This window comes from Eurytemora carolleeae, unplaced genomic scaffold, assembly GCF_000591075.1.
Source record: "Eurytemora carolleeae unplaced genomic scaffold, Eaff_2.0 scaffold1300, whole genome shotgun sequence".
Classification (NCBI taxonomy): Eukaryota; Metazoa; Arthropoda; class Copepoda; order Calanoida; family Temoridae; genus Eurytemora; species Eurytemora carolleeae.
This window is the reverse complement of record NW_019397226.1, coordinates 10,039-33,200: the sequence shown is the minus strand read 5'-3', so window position 1 is coordinate 33,200 and position 23,162 is coordinate 10,039. Positions and strand designations below refer to the sequence as shown.

Below are 23,162 nucleotides of genomic sequence, written 5' to 3'. Positions count from 1 at the left end.
ATGATTTGAAAAATATGTAGATATGTTGATCGATAGATAGATAAAATAAAAGATAGATAGATAAATTAAAAGATAGATAGATAAAATAAAAGATAGATAGATAAATTAAAAGATAGATAGATAAAATAAAAGATAGATAGATAAATTAAAAGATAAATAGATAAATTAAAAGATAGATAGATAAAATAAAAGATAAATAGATAAATTAAAAGATAGATAGAAAAAAACAAAATGTAAATTGACAAGTTGAAAGATAGAGAGATAGTTTGAGAGATGAATAGACAAATATTATGATTTATTTATTTATGATAAATCAAAAAATAAATAAGTGATATAAAAGATAGTTATACTGATTACATCCATGTGATTTCACCCCACCCACCCTATCCCTTGCTAGCTAGGTACGTGTATATGTATATTGAATAGTCAAGGAAGAATACGTCCTGCCTATTTTGGTAAAAATGATCAACCCTTTGCCCAAATACAAATTCTAACCAAGGTTCAATCCGATAGATTTGAAACTATTCATAAGAATATTTAAATATATATATATATAAAGGGTGAGTCAAAAAAAGTGTGATTAGCAGGGTCTGGTGTAAAACTGTACCTTTTTTGTCCGCATTGTATTTTTAAAATATTTTTGGAATTTTTCCAATGGCCCAAAAAAATCCGCGGAACTTTTTTTCTCTCAAATGAAAAGTTCAGAAAAGCAAAAATGTTTATATATATTATTTCTATTAAATTCTAGATATTAAAAATATCGGGTTAAAAACTCGGAATGTAAGTAAAATAAATTTGATTGGTTAACGGATAACGGATTTCAGAAAATTTGATTGAAAATCTTGAATAATATGATCTTTAAATCTTCTGGTTCCTTTCTTTTTAAAATATTCTAAAGTTATAAATATAAGCTGTTTAGTTCAGTTGAAAACTGAGGAGCCATTGCAATACAAAATTTTCCTTAAAAATTATCCTTTACTGAAAATTGGGGATTTTTTTATTACAATTTGGCAAACTTTTCATGATTCTGTGATTCAATATTTATAAAATTTTTGAATTTGATAAGAATAATAAATATACACATTTTTGCTTTACTGAACTATTGATTTCGAGATAAAAGTTTTGCGGATTTGTTTTAAGCTTTGGAGTACCAAAAAAATTAAATAGAAAAAATACCAGACAGGATATATATATATATATATATATATATATAAATACATAAAATGATACAGGGTGAGTCAAAAATAAGTGTAATTAGCAGCGTTTGGTTTAAAATTGTACTTTTTTTGCAACTCTATATATAAATATATGTGCGAATATATGCAAATAAATTTAAAACTAACAATTATTCTTGGATATTAAGAATAATAATCTAGTTCTAAAGTTCATGCAGATTGTCTGTTCAAAGTTAATGATAAAATAGACCACACAAAACCTAAGATTATAAAGAGATTTCTCTTAGACATTTAAATATATTACTTTAATCAAAGTACCATCTATTATTCTTATTTATCAGGTAAAAGTAGCGGTTATATCCAATCCATTTTCTTGCTTGTCTTTGCCTGAAATTCGCTTCCCATTAAATATAGAGCTTGGAGATAATAATAATTCAAGGAAAACTATATTAGTTTGAATTTTGATATTGTACTTTTTTAATGGAAGAACAATTGAAATCACATAGACAACTCTTTTAAAAAGAACGTTGTGGAAAAAAACGGATAAAAAAAGAAAAAAATTCCCGCTAGATCCTTGAATTAGAAACAATGAATTGATAAAATTAGAGTTTTGTTCGTTATAACTCTTGATGAATCATTATCAAGCATTTTTTCCACGATTTCTGAAGTTTATTAATCTATTCTGATGAAGCAAAATTACGTAAAAATAACGTTAATTATGGGTGAAAGTGAGTTAGAATTATAGAATGCTAATTATGGGAAACATGTTTCAGATATCAACAGAGATCATGTATTGTATATATTCAATGCAACCATGTATGACATATGACTATTATTAAAAACTCTTTTGGATTGAATTTTATGCCTTGATGACCCTTCCCTTGGTTCTACTCCCCCATGTCCCCCGCTCCACCTTGGTTCTCTTCCCATGTCCCCCGTTCACCTTGGTTCTACTCCCCATGTCCCCCGTTCCACCTTGGTTCTACTCCCCATGTCCCCCGCTCCACCTTGGTTCTACTCCCCATGTCCCCCGTTCACCTTGGTTCTACTCCCCATGTCCCCCGTTCCACCTTGGTTCTACTTCCCATGTCCCCCGCTCCGCCTTGGTTCTACTCCCCACGTCCCCAGCTCCACCTTGGTTCTACTCCCCATATCCCCCGCTCCACCTTGGTTCTACGGGTACCACCCCAGTCACCCACTCCCCTTGGCTCTACTCCCCCTGCTCCCCCGTTCTACTCCCACAGTCCCCCATTCCCCTTGGTTCTACTCCCTCTGCCCCCGCGTTCTACTGCCCCTGTCTCCCACTCCCCTTGGTTCTACTCCCTCTTTCCCCATGTACCCTTGGTTATACTCCCCCAGGTTCTACTCCCGCAGTCCCCCACTCCCCCTAGTTCTACCCAAAGTCCTCCACTCCCCTTGTTACTACTGAAAGAGCTCCCTAAATGTAATATCCAACTGTGCATGTTTATGATTTATACTCCAACTCCTAAACTCGTAAACTGATCTTTGTGTTTAAGATATTAACAGATAAGCTACAGTTTACAGGGTCCAACTTTTTTAAATCAAAATTTTTAAACCTAGGCCTGCTGTTAATTTATACTTTTAAATAAACAGGGTTTTCTGGAAACTTACAAGCAATGTTTACGAATTTTGTCAGGGATGAAAGAACGTGGTTAAATTCCAACAAAAAAATCTTAAAGGTCTATTTTTTACAAACTTTTCCTCACATGGATATATGAATAATAGTTTATTTTTAATGAGTGGTTGAATTAAAAAAATTTGAATCTTCATCAAACTGTTTTATCTAAGTAAACTTTACTTAATCATTTAAACTTTTTAAAGTTATGGTGCAATTAAAAACAGACAACTTTTATCCACCCTTTCATAAGTTTTTGAATTAACAAGTAGATAAAAAATTTAAATACAGCAAAAGAAAGAAAATTAATAATAAAAAAGTTAATTACGTTTAAATAATTTTGATAAAGTAAAATTGACTGATCAATCAAAATACCAGATCAAAGCACGACAAATCAAATGAACAATTATAAAGTTGTTATTATGTTTGGGCATCTGTTTGTTTGTCCGATCATAACTCAGGTTTAGAGATTCTAAGTTGAAGTTTTATCAGGAAAAATAGCTAAAATCCTAATTTACGACAAAGCATGGGTAAACGGTGAACATAACTATGCCTACCCTGTGCAACGCTAGGTTCCCGAGCTAGTAAAATTATAAAAACTGCATTTTTCAAGACTTGAAAATAAATTTGATTGGCTGGTTATCTGCCATTAAACGCATTAAATAGTTAAGATAACTAAAACAAAACTTGCCTGTAACTGCTTAGTTTAATTTATTCTATCTTTAACTTGTACTGTCAATAAAAGTCAACTTGTATTTGAAGAACCATTCATTTACAAAATGCCTTTATCTTAAACTAGATGTTTCAAAGTACAAATTTTTTTTTAAATTCTGAGTGACACTTTTTTCAACTTTTTTTTCTCCTTCTTTTAATTATTTTTATTCATTCTTCTTTTTTTCTACTTCTTTCTCCTTCTTTCTCCTTCTTTCTCCTTCTTTCTCCTTCTCTCTCCTTCTTTCTCCTTCTTTCAATTATTTTTATTCATTCTTCTTTTTTCTCCTTATCTTTCCTTCTTTCTCCTTCTTTCTCCTTCTTTCTCCTTCTTTCTCCTTCTTTCTCCTTCTCTCCCCTTCTTTCTTCTTCTTTCTCCTTCTTTCTTCGTCTTTCTCCTTCTTTCTCCTTCTATCTCCTCTCTCCTTCTTTCTCCTTCTTTCTCCTTCTTTCTTCGTCTTTCTCCTTCTTTCTCCTTCTATCTCCTTCTTTCTCCTTCTTTATCTTTCTTTCTTCGTCTTTCTCCTTCTATCTCCGTCTTTTTACTCAGTCTTTCATCTATATTCTCCTTCTTTCTCCTTCTTTCTCCTTCCTTCTTTTCTTTCACCTTCTATCTCCTTCTTTTTCCTTCTGTCTCCTTCTTTCTCTTTCTTTCTCCTTCTATTTCCTTCTTTCTCCTTCTTTCTTCTTCTTTCTCCTTCTTTCTCCGTCTTTCTCCTTCTTTCTTCTTCTTTCTCTCCTTCTTTCTCCTTCTTTCTCGTTCTTTCTCCGTCTTTCCCCTTCTTTCCCCTTCTTTCTCCTTCCGTCCTTTTTTTTCTTTCTCCGTCCTTTAAAACTTCTTTATACTTCTTTTCCTCCATTTTTCCCTTAGAGCAATATATGGAAGGGTTCCTTTCTGTTCACATTAAACTAAAGCAAAATTGCAAGTAAATGGAGGGTTACTTGAATCCCGCCTACAGTCCCTTTAAATTCCTATGATTGCGCTAAGCTGTCATGTCTTGAGCATCTCATATTCTCATCCTTCATTCGTCTGATTGCGTTTTTTGTTCCTTGGAAAGTTTGCAATATGCATGTACATTGTACATATATTGTATAGGGTATAGAAAAAATACAATATATATACATTGTATATATATTGTATAGGGTATAGAGAAAATACAATATATGTACATTGTATATATATTGTAACGGGTATAGAGAAATTACAATATACGTACATTGAACATATATTGTATAGGGCACAGAAAAAATACAATATATGCACATTGTACATATATTGTATAGGGTATAGAGAAAATACAATATATGTACATTGTATATATTTTGTATAGGGTATAGAGAAAATACAATATATATACATTGTATATTTATTGTATAGGGTATAGAGAAAATACAATATATGTACATTGTACATATATTGTATAGGGTATAGAGAAAATTCGTAAGAATCAAGCTAAAAATTTCAAAAAAAAAAATTTTATCTTTAAGAATGAAAAAAAATAATATCATTAGTTTGATTCATTTAAGAACAATCCCAACTAATGTTTTTGTATGAAGATATCTGAAATATAAATAAAATTATTATGAAATATAAAAAGTACAATATTACAAAGGTCAATATTTGGTGACCCTCCAAAGCTTTTCCATTGACTTTTTTCTTTTAATTAATTCCATTTTTCACCGAAAGATTGTCCGCCATTTTTTCTTCAAAATTGTAAGAGATGGACATTACAGCGCCGGATTTTGATGAATTTAGAAAAAGTGTCTTTTTCTTGTTCCCTAATATTCATGCAAAATCTCTGCTCTACATACAGCAATAATATTTGTGCGCGCGCGTCAGTCAGTGCGCCGGATTCCGTCAATGTTTTACTGCGCGTCGTGTCAATCTGTCAGCAGATTGTCAGTTTTTACCAACTTCTTTAATTTCTAGATACAGGGTCCTAAACAACGCTTAAAAGGACTGTACAGGGTCCTAAACAACGCTTAAAGGGACTGTACAGGGTCCCAAACAACGCTTAAAGGGACTGTACAGGGTCCTAAACAACGCTTAAAGGGACTGTATGCGTAATCTTCAAGTGATCTCTTTATTTTAAGATTGATAAAAGTTAATATTGATTAATATTGTGGATGAAATTATCCTTTTCTAGTTTGAAAAGTGTTTAATTCTGACAATTTTACTAATTGTTTCTGCATTGGAAACCTGAAAATCCTTTTAGAAGAAAGCACACAATTGAAAACAATATATCATTCATTCTTGATCAAGGGGATCTTTGTGAATAAATTGATCAATCGAGCAATCAATCAATCGATCAATCGATCAATCGATCAATCGATGACTGATATTAGATATAAGAGGGAAGAAGATCTTTGAAGATCTTTATTTTGAATAACACAATATTTTGTTGTTTACTTCCAACTTTCCGTTTATTTTGGACACCCTGTTGTTTTTGTTTCTATAAATTATAAGTATCTACAGATATTAACTCTATTATGGACATTGCCAATAAACATGGACATTGCCAATAACCATAAACATTGCCAATAAACATGAACATTGCCAATAAACATAAACATTGCCAATTAACAGAAACATTGCCAATAAACATGGACATTGTCAATAAACATAAACATTGCCAGTAAACATGAACATTGCTAATAAACATGGACATTGTCAATCAATATAAACATTGCCAATAAACATGGACAATGCTAATAAACATGGACATTACTTCCATTGTTTAAATTTTGAGCAAGGAAAGTTGCAGTTGCGCATAATCTGCGTACGTATTGAAACCAGTTCTCTCTGGGCGGAATTTGTAAACAAGATTAGATGCATCAATGTTCGTTTAGTATCCGAGGAGGTTGAAAGCATTTAAATTTGATAATTTTTATAATTCACATAATATTCCTATGACCAGAATATTTCATTGATTTTTTATGTGAAAGATGGATCCCATGTCAGGCTTCGACATCCGTCTTATGTTTACATTACCGCCCAGAGACAGTACACTGCAGTACAAAAGATGCGTACACCTCTGAAATAACTTTCCTTGCATTATAACCTTGATTTTGAGTAGGGGGAACATGCAGTACACAGGCATTATTGACGCTTCTTTGTGTAAAAATTTCTTGATATGGGAATCTTGTTCACACGATATACATACAGCGGTTTTATTTTGCATGTTGACATGCAATACTTAAATTAAGAATTCGACAAAGAAATGTTTTAAAACCTAAAACGCTAACATAATGCCTGCATTGCAATCTGGGTCCGGTTGGCCTAAAAAAACCAACCCAGAAATTCTTTTTTCTTTCTAATTATTGCATTTTCGTTATTCTTATAATGATAAACTCTTCTAGAAATAAGGTAAATTCTATCAACTGTATTGATTTTTAACTGACACATTTAATCATTTCCTAAGACTAAAGTAGGCAACCATGTCACTTTAGACTTCAAGACGTTTTCTGGTTTTAGACCAGACTAATCCAACAGTGGTCTTCCTTCTTGAGCACATATATCTACCGATTAATCTGAGTAGCCCCACCCCCAATCAGAAATATATATCCAAGAAATAGAATAAGTCTGAAATTTATAGAACTATGATATAAAAAAATTGCAGTATTCTCACTATGAAGAAGGGATGTGATATTATATATTGCATTTGAAGAGTATTTATTATGATTACAGCCTATCATCACATCAATATTATCATTATTCATAACTATAAAGTTCACCTATTGCTTAAATAGTCTTATTACTATGAATTAGTATGAATTATTAAATTTAAAAAACCCAAAAAACCCAAAAAACCCAATAAAACCCGAAACAGCCAAGTAAAACCCGCTGGGCCGTTTTGAATCTGTTTTATAAATGAAATCTGGACAAACATTTTATATCTATTTTAATTGAGCAAATTACAAAAGTGCCGGACTACACTTTGAAAATCCCAAGACGAGAAGTTTACAAAGGATTTAACCCTTTCCCACAAACTACTGATTTTCTAACCCGTATACCTTTGCAACCTAATAACGTAAATCTGTGATATAAAGATATAGGGATTATAAAATCAGAGTTTGTGGCAAAGACACAAATTTCTGTATTTCTTTTAACTGAAATCGGGTTCAAATACAAATTCTGCGTGGATTAAAGTTGTTGTAAATATTTTGGGGTGCCTCACCTTAGTAAAACAACCTATAAAACGTTTAATAATCTTCTAGGGGGTAGGAGTATAGGAAGGGGGTTTGGGGTGTTTAGCAAGGAAATATAGTTTGTGTATAGGGTGGCAGAATGACTGTAATTTAAACCTATTCTTCAACCCACATTTATTCCAAGGAAGCTCTAGACCCAACTATACGGGGCTTGATTAGAGTAAAACAGTTTTAAAACTCAAAGTAAAAACATGCTGCCTGGGTTCAAAGAAAAGTTAGTTCACACATCAAATTGTACTGACATCTTGTATGTTTTTAATCATAACTCCTTTTGCTTTTTATGATTTGAAATCAAATAAATTTGCTTCTCTCATGCTTATGCAAAGAATGCAAACTAGAGGAGCTACGACGTCACAAAGTCGACCCAGTAGTGTTGCATAAATTTGACCTTCTTCTTCTGTGTCTAGTTCACAGTGATTAGATAGTGTCTACTTGAAAAGTCAACCAGTTGTTGAAAGTCAACCAATTCTTGAAAAATCAACCACTTGAACAATGAGGGAATTTACAGATAAATGTTTATAAATGACAAAAAATATGTCAAGGGTTGTAAATTACGAAAACATTTGCAAACTTTTCTAATTAAAAGAAAGAAAGGACAAGTTACTGCATTGCTTTCTAGTTATCAATACAATTGGTTACCATTGTGCCTTATTTAAAACAATACCATTGGTTACCATTGTGCCTTATTTAAAACAATACCATTGGTTCAATTGTGCCTTATTTAAAACAAAGACAATGGTTATAATTATGCCTTATTTAAAACAATGGCATTGGTTATCATTATGCCTTATTTAAAACAATGGCATTGGTTTCCATTATGCCTCATTTAAAAAATGTTACATTGCGTTTAAATACAATTTTATCCGTCAGTATATTTTGAACAAAATTTCAAAATTCCAGGCACTTTCGGTGTTAATTGTTATGCTTTATGATAATATGATTTTTTCACCAAAACAGCTGGACCGATCAAAAGCGATTTTGAAGACGTCACTTAATTCCTAATGTTTATATTTAATTTTGGGCGCGCAACAATGCATAGGCAATACATTGTATTGTAGTTTCAAATGTTTGCAAAATCGATGATGTGCTAATTGTATATCATTTTGCATACTTAGAAAACGTTTTGCAGTAAATAAAACTTTGTCATTCGCTTCGTAATTTTCATTATATTGTAGGTCCATCAAACCACACAGTAAGATTCAGTGAACAGTGGAACTCTCGTCATTCCATTTTATTTAAATTATAAAATGTCTTCAAACATTCTTAGTTCAAATATTTCCAAAAAAAACTTGAAGTGCGAATTTTCTTGTTGTGAATATCGGGATCAAGCATTGATCTCAATCTTATTCTGCAGTGATAACTGAGATATCTTTAATCTAAAAGTGCCCACATTAGATATCGGAATCAAGCGTTCAGGATTACCAATATCCAAACAAAAGTTGCGAACTCTGATCCTCCTCCTTACAGTTATATCAGTTGCAACAATTGAAAATGACAAATTACTTTTCCAGCTTTTTAAGGTAAAAGGAATAAAAAGATTCATTCAACTGGTTTCTCACGCACCTCTGACCCTTCAGTATAAGTAAATTAAACCTTAAGTCTGACCGCGTCAACCTTGTTGCACCGGCATAGTCCTATTGAGTTTGAGTGTCTGCTTTATTAACCCAATGAATGGGCGATACAGTACAAACTGGGACCGGAAAGGTTGACCCGGCTTGGAAATTTAAATGTACTATGGCTGCCCGTGTTCTGGTTCCCACTGGTAACTATCTATGTAATAACGTTATTCGCTCATTTATATGTTCGCCAAAGTATCCCAAACGGCTGGACCAAAGTGGCTAATTTTTTTAGGGAACCCATGGGCTAAACAAATGTGGAACTTTTTAAATTCCAATGGCAACGCCGGGCATTTAAGCTTAAGCTAAAGTCATGAATATTGCTCATTTCGCTTGATGTTGTTCTATATTTTACTTGTACCTCCCCCCTCCCTCCCATCCCATTAACCACTAACCAACCTCCCCTGTCGTTTTGTAAGTACATATAATTAAAAGACAATGCTATGTTATGCTAAGCACAGTATTGTTTAGATCTGCTCGTGTAGAAAATACAAAAAGTTTTCCTAACGGCGAAACTAAACCGATTCAATGCCATTTTTTGTAAATTTTATGAAATAAGTTTAAAGGGGTAAATTTGTTTACAATTTGATTTAGAACAATACCCGTATATTCATTATTTTGTTTAAAACATTTGATTGACAAAAAGTATTTGGTCCTATGTCCTGTCCTATGTCCTTTCCTATGTCCTTTCCTATGTCCTGTCCTATGTCCTGTCCTATGTCCTGTCCTATGTCCTGTCCTATGTCCTGTCCTATGTCCTGTCCTATGTCCTGTCCTATGTCCTGTCCTATGTCCTGTCCTATGTCCTGTCCTATGTCCTGTCCTATGTCCTGTCCTATGTCCTGTCCTATGTCCTGTCCTATGTCCTGTCCTATGTCCTGTCCTATGTCCTGTCCTATGTCCTGTCCTATGTCCTGTCCTATGTCCTGTCCTATGTCCTGTCCTATGTCCTGTCCTATGTCCTGTCCTATGTCCTGTCCTATGTCCTGTCCNGAGTGTTTATACATATATGCAATTTTTATACAGTTTAACAAAAATTACATTGCTTTAAAACTAAATATGATCACGACCAAGCACAATTTTCATGAATAAATCAATGGTTTGGCAATCTTATACACTTAACTACATCAAATTTAATATTAACTTAAAATCTATTTTAAAAATAATTTGCTGCCATCTTATCTTAGTAAGATTTCGTGTAAGATGTAAAGTGTAAGATCAAGATTTTCAAGTGTTTCAAATACACAGTGTCAAATTATGAATTATGTAAACTCAAAAGAAAGATTTGGTTTAATCAAAGCATATTTTTGATAAAGTTAAATAACTACCTTATTTGTTCTCTATCTTTTAACTCCATTTTCTGTTTAGAAGTTAAATGCATTTTTGGAGCATTTTTTCACTTTAACTATTCACTTCCATCACTTTAATATGTACAGAGTAGCAGTGTTATCATACCTTGGAAATAGATTGTACAATGTACGTATATAAATAATATAACTATTCTAAATGATTGATTCTGACGTATACCATCACATTAGGGCCCATCTAGCAGACCTGAGACCGGAGAAAATCTTTCAAAGATTTCTCTAAATCCGCGAACAAATTTTCTCTGGCAAAAATCACATTCTTAGATATTTGATTTTCGTAACTTCACAAAATGATAGTGACCCACTGCTTAAGTAGGCCTAAAATCGGCCTGAAAAACAGGCAGGAGCTGAACAGTATCCGTCTTTACTGCTCGGTGGTTGAGATTCAACTGATAAGACCGGTTTCAAAGTTCTAAACCAACACACACACATCGTCCATACTTACACATACAAACAATCTCGCACACATGAAAACACTTGAACAATAAACATCTAACGTACTGCAAAACCATTGTTTATAGTATATACAGTCTGAAAATCAGAATCCAAAACAGTGGACACTGTTATAGTGTTTTAACAAACATCCCTTCTACATATTGCGGTTTAGTATAAGTGATGTTGGGTGGTTGGTTTTGGAAAGGGGGTGTATTAATTTGTAGACTCAAATTTGTATTTAGTTCATAACAAATATAATTAAACCTAGCTTTAGAATGCTTTATTTTTTCAAAAATTAAATCTACACAAATGAAAATACCCCCACCACCCATGACCTAAGCTCGATGCCTTTAGTGTCTTCTACACAAATCTTCCTTTACCGGTATTTCTTCACAATACTTTGATTCTTCATTCTTATACAGGTGAAATCCCTTTGATCTTATTAATCACATGTTGATCGATAACATTTTTAAGAATATTTTTTATAATTTTTTTTTTAACTTAAAGAGAGAAGCGAATAAGAAAAAATCAATGAAAATTGATTTTTCCAATTTTAAATTGGGAAATTGAGAATTTTTTTGCGATCACTTGATCTGATGTAATTTATGTTAAATAACATAAATTAAACACCATTTTTAAAAAAAACATTTGCAATATTCAGATACTATAAACATTATAATCTATCTACCTATCTATCTATCTATCTATATATCTATCTATCTATCTATCTAGCTATATATATCTATCTATTTATCTAGCTATCTTTCTATTTCTTAAATCTATTGAAGTTACAGACTGAAGAGCTATGAGAGCTTATATGTCGGCTGTCTGCATTTTTATGGTAATGTATAGGTACAGTTAGCTCAGCAGGGTCTTCAAATCTAAGGGACCGAGGGGGAGGGGGAGAAAGGATAGGGGGTTTAAATACAACAAGAAAATGAGTAACTTCTTTATTTGATTTTTAACATTAAAAAGGCTGGGAGTCCATTACTGTAATATACTTTAATGTTTAGTTGCAAACGATGAATATACGATGATAATAAAGTATATTTAGTAGTTTGGACTTTGGAGTTTACATTTTTGTGTAGACAGTTAATTAACTATACATGAAAAATTATTTTTTTACCTTATTTTTTCAGCAAGTCTATCTTCCTCTTCTATATCCTTCAAAATAACCTAAAAACAAAATCAAATATTTACAGTTAGAACTAGAAAACTGAGGAATAAATGTCGTCTTTGTTCTTAATTTTAGTTTAGAAATGTCGCTTTGGAATTTGTAATTTGCGCAAATTATTTTAAATATTTCTCTAACAAGTTTGGAGCATTTTTTGGGTCCGTCCTAGTATACAATTTTTGGATTAAGACGAATTCTGGGCCGAGCGCTGCGGCAAGGACAGGGTAGGGGACCGAGCGCTGCGGCTAGGACAGGCTAGAGGGCCGGGCGCTGCGGTCACATGATCAATTTTAGCAATGTGTTACATAGATATACCATGTACAAAATTGATAGGAGGGGGGGGGGGGGGGGGGGGGGGCCAAAAATCGTTCTCAAGGAAATTACCCATTTTTTGAAGAAAAAAAATATTAAAACTAATCAAATTAGAACCGATTTAAAAAAAAATGTTAAAAGTGTCCTTAACAATTTAAACACTTGTAAACTTAAACCTCTTAAAGAATAACGTAAATCTTGTCTTTTTATCTGAATTTTGATTATAAGCTGTGTTCTGGACTTATTAACTTTTAAATTTCCTTTTAAAGCACATACTATAAAATCCCTGTGCAGGATGAACATCCCCGAAAGAGAACATAAAATTCCCAAATCAGTAGCGTCGGATTCTGGAACCAGAGAAGGCCCATTTACATCCCTCTCCTTAGTTTGAACACCCTCGTTATTCATTTACATCAAGAAGCAATACATGTTCTTCTAAAACCATAACATTTTGTTTGTCATATTGAACAATATCTTTTTCTGAAATCATGAACAGAGATTGGAACTTTCGTTTGAAGTAGCGTTAATCTCAGTATCCAATATGGCACTTTGAAATTTGAGGCTCAATGCTTGATCCCTTGATTAAAACTCACAATCACCACGAGATATCGAACCTTTAATTGCAACAGCGTTATCAACCATTTTTTCATTAGACTTTGCTGAGGTATAATTAGGAGTCATATCTAGAGATGTCAACGATAGTGTAACGTAACGTAAAAATGTACGTTTTTGTACGTTACGTTACAATAATGTGTAACGTTTGGATATATTCTATATAACGTGAACGTTAAACGTTAACGTTATAGGAGCTCATACCTAACCTTAACGTTAAACGTTAACGTTAGAGGAACATACCCCCAACGTCAGCGACTTGTGGAAATGTAACGTTATTTTTCTAATATCTACAACTTTTTTGACCATAACGTAAAGAAATGTTTTGTTTTCAGGTACACGATTACCCACAAAGAACAGGTACACGGTTACCCACAAAGGACAGGTACACGGTTACCCACAAAGGACAGGTACACGGTTACCCACAAAGGACAGGTGCACGGTTACCCACAAAGGACAGGTACACGGTTACCCACAAAGGACAGGTACACGTTACCCACAAAGGACAGGTACACGGTTACCCACAAAGGACAGGTACACGGTTACCCACAAAGGACAGGTACGCGGTTACCCACAAAGGACAGGTACACGGTTACCCACAAAGGATGAGATTTTAGAATAAATTATATAAAGTCTTTAGCGACCCTGTGGCCTGTATAATTATATTGAAAATAAAAATATCGAATTTTATTTACAAAATTGAACTTGACACAAGATAAAAACTAGGTTAATTGAAAATAAAAGTTTTGACATTTCCAAGTTTTAATGTAAAATATTTACGAGGTATAATTCAAATTTGACATTTAAATAAAAACTTTCATTTTTATAAACACCTGGACAATCTGGATCTTTTCCCAGTCCTCGAGTTTATCAAATGTGGCCTCTAAACTCTCAGTGACCTCCAAGCTGTCAGTGACCTCGAAATTGTCTTGGATGACCTCTGGTCTGTGAACTCTAGTTGTCTTTAACAATCTCAGGGAGGGAGGGGGCTTAACCATCTTTTTCCAAAACTCCCCCCCCCCCCGGCCTTTGTGATTGTTGATATTTTGAATTTAGGATCAAAAATGGACAAATGGACAATACCCAATGACAATACCTTTCATCCTTTTTAAGGTTTCTGGAAAATTTTAAAAGCCCTCCAAAACACTAAATGATCGTTATTTAGTACGTTTTGCATACATCTTCTCTCAGTGTTAAAATTTGGCAAAGCTAAGGAAACCCAAAAGTTTAAAATTAACAATTTTTTAAATTAGTAAAACTTTCAGATTTTGGTGAACCTTTAAAGTCAGACTAAACGAAGCTTTAAAATGTTTTTGAGAGCCAGAATGTTAAATCTCTCTGTCAAATAATCAACAGATAATCGAATATTGGGATCTTTTGTGTATTATTAAAAAAAGCGAACATTACCTTTTACGAAAATAAAAAGCCTTTAATAAGTGCTGATTGAATACAATAGTAATAATAATGATGTAATAAACCATAAAATTTTTTGCTAAAACATTTTTGTATTAAAGGGAGTGTTCGCGAAAAATGAAAGGGGGTATAGGCTTCATGAGATAAAAAAGTGCTTTTGATCGCTACTAATCTTACTTCTATCTGTTGCGTCTATAAGGAGAAAATTGTTAAAGACGTCTCATACCGAATAACTTAGCAGCCATACTAATTCAGAAAATTGCAACATACAACTTAGACCGTAAAAAATCTATTTAATTTCAAACACATCATTCAGATATTACACCCTATGGTCATCGATTATATTTCGCCACATTTGTATATAGTTTATATTTTATAATATTTTTTAATTAATTTGTTTTGAATTTGATTATTTCTCTTGTTACTTGCGCAACTATCTAAGACAGCCGCGCACCACTCACATTTTTCAAAATCCGTTAAAACGTTTTCCAAAAAAAATAAATATTATAAAATATAAACTATATACAAATGTGGCGAAAGATAATCGATGACTATAGGTTGCAATATCTGAATGATTTGTTTAAAATTAAATTGATTTTTTTACGGTCTAAGTCGTATGTTGCAATTTTCTCAATTTGTATGGCCGCTAAGTTATTTGGCATGAGACGTCTTTAACAAGTTTCTCCTTATAGACACAACAGATAGAAGTAAGATTAGTAGCGATCAAAAGCGCTTTTTTATCGCATTAAGCCTATACCCCCTTTCATTTTTCGCGAACACTCCCTTTAACATACATGGTAACTATAACAACTAGTGTTCAATGGGTAAAATTACCTAAATAAAATTTCTATCGTACAATTGTACAATTGTTTTTTTCTATAATGAAAAAACACTGAAATCTACAACGGTACTTCCAATTGTGATTTCTCTCTGGAATTTGAGGATTACTTTAAAATCCAGCAACTGTCACTTGATTAAGTAATTAATTAATTAAATAATATTACGTAATAATATTTAATTAATTAATTAAATAATATTACAATTTACAACTGTGCATTCAATATTCATCCAGTGTTAAATTGTACAATTGTTTTTAAGTGTTATAAGTATTTTCTTTAACTTTGTTTTATTTTAATACAATTTTTTCAGATTTGTATCCTGATACAGTGATAACCAGAAAACTCTGGAATATAAGGACGACTTTGAGAATCAAGTTTTTCTTTAAAAAGTTCAATGACCTAAAACACACCAATTGTGCAGTGTGAACAGACTCATTTCACAAAATAAGTGGTTTTATAATTGTCTAGTAAAACTATTTGCCTTATAACACCGTCAAGTACACATCAGTATTGCTATTCAATTGTTTTCTGGTCATTACTGTATATAGGGATTAGGGGCATTTTCGATTGAGTGATTTTCAGAAATATAAAAAGTTTAATTTAAAGACGACATTCCTTTGAGTTTTGCAGTTGAGATCAATCTCGTCAAAGTCCTTTAATATTCTTTCTTTGATGATAGAATTATAAATAATTAAAAATTCATCGTCAAAGTTAAAATTTTAGATATTGAAGCAAAAAATGAAAAGTAAGACTTTGGTCAGCCCAAGGTTATAATGCAAGGAAAGTTAGTTGCAGTTGCGTATACTCTGTGTACATATTGAAACCAGTTCTCTCTGGGCGGAAATTGTAAAGAAGAATAGATGCATCAGTGTTCGTTTAGTATCCAAAGAGGTTAAAAACAATAAATTTTGATAATTTTAATAAATCACATAATAGTTTCCTATGACCAGAATATCTCATTGATTTTTTATGTTAAAGATGGATCCCATGCAAGGCTTCGAGCCTTAACATCCGTCTTATGTTTACATTAGCGCCCATTACATTACATTACTGTTGTACAAAAGATGCGTACACCTTTGAAATAACTTTCCTTGCATTATAACCTCTGGTCAGCCATCACTATGCTAAATTTTTTTTTTTTTTCATGTAACATGATTCTTTAGTTTGCTACAGCTGTACACTAATTTTTAAATTAAATTTTTCATAATCATGTTAATTATCTTGTATTTTATCAATTAATATATTTCAATGATTTTTACCTTAAACATTAGTTTGATTAGAATAAAAAGCGATGCAAATTTTAATTAGAGGTAATAAAAAATTAATATTATGTATAATCTGAAAAATCAAATAAAATGCTGTAGTGGTACCATTTCAATTGATTTCACCAAAGAAAAGAATATTTTCCTCAAGATCTGAGAAGTTCTTGTAAGTACAATCCGGCTCCATATTTGATACCTTTTCAATATTCCAGGTACTAGACAGTAAAAAGTATCAAGTTAATTTTAAGTACCAGACCAACCTCTGAGCAATTATAGAAATTTGTACAGCATTCATGCAGATGAAATTAGACTATGATAGAGAGCAATATGGAGCAGTACACCATTAAGAGTAATGTGTGTAAAAAGTGTGCATTGTATCTAAGTAAACAGAATACTGCTTTTTAAAGTACACAGTTCACATTATACATTAAACCGTACACATTGAACCGTACACATTACATCGTACACATTACACAATACACATTACACCGTACACATTACACCGTACACATTACAACGTACGCATTACACCGTACACATTAAACCGTACACATTAATCCGTACACATTACACCGTACACACTACAACGTGCACATTACACTATCCACACTACACCATACACACTACACCGTACACATTACACCGTACACACTACACTGTACACATTACACCATTCACATTACACCGTACACATTACACCGTACACATTACACTGTACACATTACACCGTACACACTACACCGTACACACTACACCATACACACTACACCGTACACATTACACCGTACACATTACACCGTACACATTACACCGTAAACATTACACTGTATACATTACACTGTACACATTACACCGTACACATTACACCATACAAATTACACCGTACACATTGCACTGTACACATTACACTGTACACATTACACCATACACATAACACCATACAAATTATACCATACACATTACACCGTACACATTACACATTACACCATACACATTACATGATACACCATACACAATAAAAAGAAGTTCACAGAATTCAGTACATTCAATACACTTTTATGCGATTGTTCAAAATATTGAATTAAAAAATATTATTACTTAAAAGACAACTCACACTTTCCAGCGCAGTTTAAGTTAGTTTAAGTCACTTATGTAACTAGAATTTTAATGAGAACACTTCATTTTTTTGTTACAAAAAATGTCAGTTTTAAAATATTTTTTTAATTGACCGCTTTATAACAATTTTTGGCTAATTACGTAAAATGTCACATTTATTTCAGTTTTTTGTTTGAATGGTCGAGATCATCCTGTTTTGAGGATACTAGGATACAACTGTTTAATTTTCAATGCTAAACTGAGTTCTACAGGTGGATTTATATCTATCTATCTCACAACCTTCATAATTATTCTTTCTACTTTTATACAGGTTTTTATCTCCAGTATTTTATTACTAATTCCCTTTTTACAGAGATTATAAACTGCTGGGAGAGCTATAGACGTTCTGAATTTACTAAAGACAACCACGACTATATTTATAGTTGACTTAAATCTGTTTTTTTTTGTTTCAAATTATGGTAGTTATGGTATTTATTTTCAAACACAAAATACAAAATAATATTGCATGATGGTTCAGCTTAAAATGTAACACAAAAGAAAATTTATTATTAAAAATTAAATTAGATTAAAGATATATTGTTTGATAATTTTGTTTTGATCGTATTTGTTGAAACAAAGTATAAATATTGAAAACTCAACTAAGAATACATTCATTGTGCATTTACAAGTAGATAATTAGTCAGCACTCAAATAATCAAAACATTTTCAGGAATGCATTAATTGAACTTATGAATACATATTGATTCAACAAAAGCAATGTATTCTCGTTGACTGTAGTAGACTTTGACATCCACCATTATCAGAGGGTGTGAACCCATTCTTGTTGACAGTAGTAGACTTTGATATCTACCATTAGCAAATCCATACTCGTTGTCTGTAGTAGACTTTGACATCTACTATTAGCAAAGGGTGTGAACCCATTCTTGTTTACAGTAAAAAGGGTTTCGGCCCTAGTCCTGAATATATTTGCAAGCCTGTTGCATGCTTTCTCTCAGAGAGAGGAGGTGTTGACACCTCAACTGCTTTCTACTAATTCTACTAATTAGGATCTATTAAACTTTGTTATGGAAGACGACATTTAAAATGATAGCTGAGATTCGCCACAAATTTAAACTTTCTAGTTCTTTGATCTCTGAAAACTGATGGTTTAAACCTTCGATATTTCAAACTTAAGACTTTATTATTTAACAGTGATTATACTTCATTCATAGTTTAAAATATCAAAGGTCTTCGACATCGAATTGCAGAGATACCCACAAAGGATGAAACTGTAAAGACGACCTGAAACTATTCAAATATGACAATCCCATGGTTGAAATAAGTCTTCTGCTTTGAAGATAGTCTTTAGATGGTTTATTTAATGTTTTGGCAAAGAAAAAACTAAGTTTAAAGTTGCAGGGAGTTATGAATTTAAGGATACAAACAGTATAAATTCTGTATAGTCTCTCTGAAGTCTCTTGGGTAACCCTATATATTGATTAATAAATCAGAGTATGCAGCAAGAACCCAATTTTTTTTTCACAATTGCTGTGTTTAATGTTTATTCGGCTATTGTTCACTATATCTTAAACCTAACAGTCGTATTTTGATTCTACCGTTTTATGAATTCCAACATGTAATAAACATCAAACCGATTAAACCGATCTGGCCTGAAGACCTCACATGACCCACGGCCACGTGAAGGTAAATAAACGGATCAAATTTGAGAAATCCTAAAATGTGAGAATTAAAGATGGCTGCAAGTAACATAAAAAAATAAGATTAGACAATTTTAATCCACGTTTTGATGTTATGAATTCTAGTCTAAATAATCTTTATTAATGCTATATCTATAATATTTGTGTTTAAGTGCATACGTTGTAAAAATGCTTTTACGATTTAATTTTTAGCGATTTTTTTGCTTTCTCCATTGGCACGCCTTTCTTCTTTGGTGATAAGAGATTTGACGGATTTTTTGGAAGACGACATTGAGCTTCTGGAAGATCTGGAAGGGTGGAGGGAAGAGATGAACCCGATTGTCGGATCATTTTTTGAGCAGTCCAAATCTGAAATATAAAATTCTTAAAGACGTAATTCAAGTAACATACAGTACCATGTATGATTCACAACTGTACCTTCTAGACATTTGTCTCATAATGGTTGAATGAGATTGAATTAGATTGAATGAGATTGAATGAGATTGAATGAGATTGAATGAGATTGAATGAGATTGAAAAATGAAAACCTTTCTCTGTAAAATTGACTTGAAGATTTATGCCTCAAAAACAATAATGGACAGTCTTAGAATTAAACATTTTAAGCTAAAAAAACGACAATATCTTCCACATTTTAGAACATCTAACAATATAAAGGGAACCGTTATGAATCAGTTTAGAAATAGAGGATCATTATATATTACGCTTGCATTCCATCTTATACTCTTTTAATACTTTTTTAAATATAGAAACCTTATTGCCTTCCAACAATTTTGCACATTATAAGTAGTTTAATTTACCGCATTTTTTACACAGTGGTCCAGGGTGCCCCGATGTATTAGAGTATATATAAATCCAGCGATAAAACTGTCACCCGCTGCTATTGTATCCTTAATAATACTACTACTAATAATAATAAAAATAAAAATAATAATAATAATAATAATAATAATAATAATAATAATAATAAAAATAAAAATAATAATACTAATTAGTAATACTATCTAATTTAGTAATAGTGTTAAAGAATAGGATCAACTGAAATTAATGAGTTGATCCTGGAAAGATTAGTAATTAGTGCAGAGTTAGATTGTTGTACGAACTACAGAAATAGTAAGGATAATAAAAATAATAATAATAAAAGTAATAATAACAATAACAATAATAATAATGATAATAATAGTAAGGATAATAATAATAGTAACATTAATGATAATAATAATAATAATAATGATAATTATAATAATAATAAAACTAATGACAATAATAAGAATAATACTTACATTAATAACAATTAAAACATAAAATGATAACAAGTTAACAACATAATAATGAGACCTATGGTATAATAACTATTATAAATTAAGTAAAAAAAAAACATCATTAGTAATTTTATTTTCAAATTTAGTATCTGGACTCCATAAAGCCTACCTTCATCAGAAGACCAATGCTAGAAAAAAAGGTAAAAGCATGAAAAATTCAAAATTTTAAACAACTTTTCATGGTCAGGAAATTCATCATGAAAAACACAAAAAAAAAACAATGTTTAGGATGGTTTTGTCGTGTTAAAAATAGTTTTATCTTAAAAATCGCTTTCTGCCAACAGTCGTCTTCCAATTCCGCAGTTTTATGGGTTCAACTGTTTAAATATTATTATTAATTTGTATTGATTATCATTAGTGACTTATTCTGACTTTTTCTCAATCAATACTAACGTTTATCAAATTCTAATTAAGTTTCTAATTATTTTAAATCACTAATTACTATTAATTCTAATGAAGTGGTTGTTTGAATGTAACTGTGCCAGGTGTACAGATCCTACAGAGGGCGGGACTTATCTCTCCGCCCTACTCTGTAGAACAGGTTGGAACTTTCAAAATGTCTTTTCTTGTTAAGACTTTAAAATAAATCAGGGTTTTGTAAAAAAAAAAATTTGATAATGAAGGAGGAAAAATAGGTGACAAAAATCAAAATACATTTTTTTGTATGATCTGTAATTTTTACCCAATAATACAAATAAAATTTAAATTTAGATAGAAATAAATGTAAAAAAAAAAACTAAAAAAACAGAGCTTCGGGGCGCATGGCATGATGGCACTCATATTTTTAGTATACACCACTTTTTCAGATAACACTTTAAGACGAAATAAATATGTTACTTTTGTTCTTTTCATTTTGAATCTTAACTCAAATTTATTTAAAAACTAGAAAAATGGTTTTAAACACAAGTTATACCTCTTTTAAATTGGATTGTCACCTTTTGCCTAAAAAATCAAACTCTGAAGAAGACAATTGTCACAATGAATTAAATGTTTACAATTTTGACACTAAATTCTGTACAGATTTTGCTAATTATTCTTAAATAAAATTAAAAAGAATCTATGTAATTGAACTCTCCAAAATCTGAAGCTACAAAAAATGGTCAGAAAAGGCCTGTTAATAATTGTCATAACTGTTTAGAATTATGATTACATGTTGTATAGATAATACAACATTATGATTACATGTTGTATAGATAATATAACATTATGATTACATGTTGTATAGATAATACAACATTATGATTACATGTTGTATAGATAATATAACATTATGATTACATGTTGTATAGATAATATAACATTATGATTACATGTTGTATAGATAATATAACATTATGATTACATGTTGTATAGATAATATAACATTATGATTACATGTTGTATAGATAATATAACATTATGATTACATGTTGTATAGATAATACAACATTCAGGTTTAATTTCAAACATTTAGGAAAATGCGGGGGAGCAGTGCTTCCTTTGGATCCCACAGATGGCAGCAGTGAATGGAGATGCAGAAAGTGCAATACTGAAATTGACACTTCTCTTGTTATAAAGATAGTTACCAGTATTTCCTCACAAATAGGTTACTGTAGAAATAAGATATTTGGATATTGAAACATTTTGAAGCATTTCAATCAGATCAGTTTTATAAAGGAACTGAACAATTGCCTCAAACCCTTAGTTTTGGTTCGAAAATTGAAGTTAGAGGAGAGCGTTCAATTCCAATAAATAGTCTCAATGTAAAAAAATTAATCAGCGATTCAACTTCAATTAATATTGATACCGACATTATCTCTCAAATAGCATGACTTTAAAAATCATAACTGCAAATACTTTCTTCTTAATGTATAACTTTTTTGTAAACCATGGTTTTTATTATCAGTAATCAAATTATTTTCATAAATAGGTATTTCTTTTTCTTGTTTTTCTTGTAGATGAACAGAGGTGTTCAACTAGGCTATTTATAAATATTGTTTTATTATAGATAGCCATATAGTTCTCCAGTGTTCAACCAGACTATTTTTAAATAGATTTTTATTATAGATAACCTGGTGTTAGTGTTCAACTAGACTTTTCTAAATTCCTTTTACAGATGACATTGCATTGTTCAAATAGACTATTTCTATAGATAATTTTATTATAGATAACCCGAGTCCTGGTGTTCAACCGATCTATTTCTATGAAAAGCTGATTTCTCTTTACTCTAATATTCTTCATCCTTCACATTATCTCAACTATCAGGCAGGCAACAGATTTAAGCGCAACT

General features: G+C 31.6%; 2 protein-coding genes and 1 long non-coding RNA gene across 3 annotated transcripts in view; 1 reads left to right on the top strand and 2 right to left on the bottom strand.

Moving 5' to 3' along the window:
• Nucleotides 1-17,272, bottom strand: part of LOC111712862 (uncharacterized) — a gene marked incomplete at its 3' end in the record, with an annotated part of 78,105 nt that extends 60,833 nt beyond the window's left edge. The window contains exons 1-4 of the mRNA XM_023487607.1: nt 16,907-17,272; nt 16,115-16,152; nt 14,081-14,192; nt 12,276-12,325 (exon numbers count right to left, since the gene is read on the bottom strand). Coding sequence (XP_023343375.1) covers nt 12,276-12,325; nt 14,081-14,192; nt 16,115-16,152; nt 16,907-16,948 — 242 coding nt within the window. The remainder of the gene's footprint in view (nt 1-12,275; nt 12,326-14,080; nt 14,193-16,114; nt 16,153-16,906) is intronic.
• Nucleotides 17,273-19,673: 2,401 nt separating this feature from the next.
• On the bottom strand, nt 19,674-20,467 carry LOC111712867 (uncharacterized). Its single transcript, XR_002767551.1, has 2 exons — nt 20,372-20,467; nt 19,674-19,922 (listed from the first exon to the last, which is right to left on the bottom strand). It is a non-coding gene; the product is annotated as an uncharacterized LOC111712867 (long non-coding RNA).
• Nucleotides 20,468-20,962: 495 nt separating this feature from the next.
• Nucleotides 20,963-23,162, top strand: part of LOC111712866 (protein msta) — a 5,739-nt gene continuing 3,539 nt past the window's right edge. The window contains exons 1-4 of the mRNA XM_023487611.1: nt 20,963-21,033; nt 21,353-21,434; nt 22,347-22,478; nt 23,040-23,137. Coding sequence (XP_023343379.1) covers nt 21,019-21,033; nt 21,353-21,434; nt 22,347-22,478; nt 23,040-23,137 — 327 coding nt within the window. The 5' untranslated portion in view covers nt 20,963-21,018. The remainder of the gene's footprint in view (nt 21,034-21,352; nt 21,435-22,346; nt 22,479-23,039; nt 23,138-23,162) is intronic.